At 31.0% G+C, this 1,061-nt stretch overlaps 1 protein-coding gene across 1 annotated transcript; it reads left to right on the forward strand.

Annotated features, from left to right (window-relative positions):
- Positions 1-49: 49 nt before the first annotated feature.
- On the forward strand, positions 50-950 carry Tsp_15340 (hypothetical protein). The gene is made up of 4 exons (XM_003366439.1): positions 50-169; positions 277-357; positions 634-783; positions 864-950. Exons 1-4 carry the CDS (start codon positions 50-52, stop codon positions 948-950), a joined length of 438 nt encoding a protein of 145 aa, XP_003366487.1.
- Positions 951-1,061: the final 111 nt, after the last annotated feature.

A 1,061-nucleotide genomic window follows, 5' to 3' on the forward strand; every position in this document is an offset into this window, starting at 1 on the left:
TTTTTCATCTCACGTTATCTCCTCTAGCACTGCATATGATCGCGAAAATATGATCATTGCTAATATCATCGTCGGCAGGCATAAAGCATATATTGATCTTTCATTTCCCGGCCTTGACCCTTCTGCAAAGCAGCTAAAGGCTATTCAATTACAAAGGGAAAATCTACAAGTGATAAATTTTTCAGAAGCTGAAATCAGAAAAATAAGTCGATGCTAACATTGAGCAATCACCACTCCTTGCAACTGCAGTTGTAGAAAATTCCGTTCTATTTTTAGATACGGATGTGTCCTGTTTACATCGGTTCGAATGAAGCAAACAAGCGTTGTTTCCTTCATTTCTGTCCATCAGACTTTACAGTTGACTGAGAACATGTAACGGCGAGGAATTTTTTTTAATCATATTACAAATACTAATGACTAAAAGTGGAAAGTGGAAAAGTAATATATTTAAAAGAAAAACAGCTAAAAACAGTGAAAAAATTAAACTGTCAAATTGGTGACGTCACGGATAAAACACTAAAAGAAATCAAAGATTACGTAATGAATTGTTATGTAATTAAAAATTTGGACCAATGAAATAAAAAAAATTGTAGCTAATCAAAGCCGAACAATTTTAATCAATGAAAAATTTAGGCAATAGAACCAATGTTATTACGCCATAACTATGCAATGAGAAGCGATCCAATGAAAATCGATTTTTTACCAACCAATGGAACATTAGCACTGAAAATTTTACCTAGAAAGACTATCCCAAGCAGAACAACCAACCAACTAATCAGTGTGGTAGGCTATTTTTTAAATTTCATCGACGAGGAAAGAAAAAAAAGTCTCCAACTAATTTATTGTTATTTATTTATTTAGAGATTCGTGTCAATACTGAACGCAACTGTCGTTATCAAACTTTCAATAATTATTATTATCAATTATGCTTGCATTTTTTTTATTTATAAAAAAATAAGAAAATGCAAATATGCAATTGTAAAATACCCCACTGAAGGGTAAATAAGAAAGGATGGAAAAAAATTATGTACATATATATACATGGATATATATAATATATA

This window comes from Trichinella spiralis (assembly GCF_000181795.1).
Source record: "Trichinella spiralis strain ISS 195 chromosome Unknown Scfld6006, whole genome shotgun sequence".
Taxonomy (NCBI): domain Eukaryota; kingdom Metazoa; phylum Nematoda; class Enoplea; order Trichinellida; family Trichinellidae; genus Trichinella; species Trichinella spiralis.

Coding starts and splice junctions, on each gene's coding strand:
- Tsp_15340 (XM_003366439.1), top strand. CDS start 50: ATGATCATTGCTAATATCATCGTCGGCAGGCATAAAGCATATATTGAT. Junction 170..276: donor TACAAAGGGAAAATCTACAA/GTGATAAATTTT, acceptor TTCTATTTTTAG/ATACGGATGTGTCCTGTTTA. Junction 784..863: donor CCAACCAACTAATCAGTGTG/GTAGGCTATTTT, acceptor ATTTATTTAGAG/ATTCGTGTCAATACTGAACG.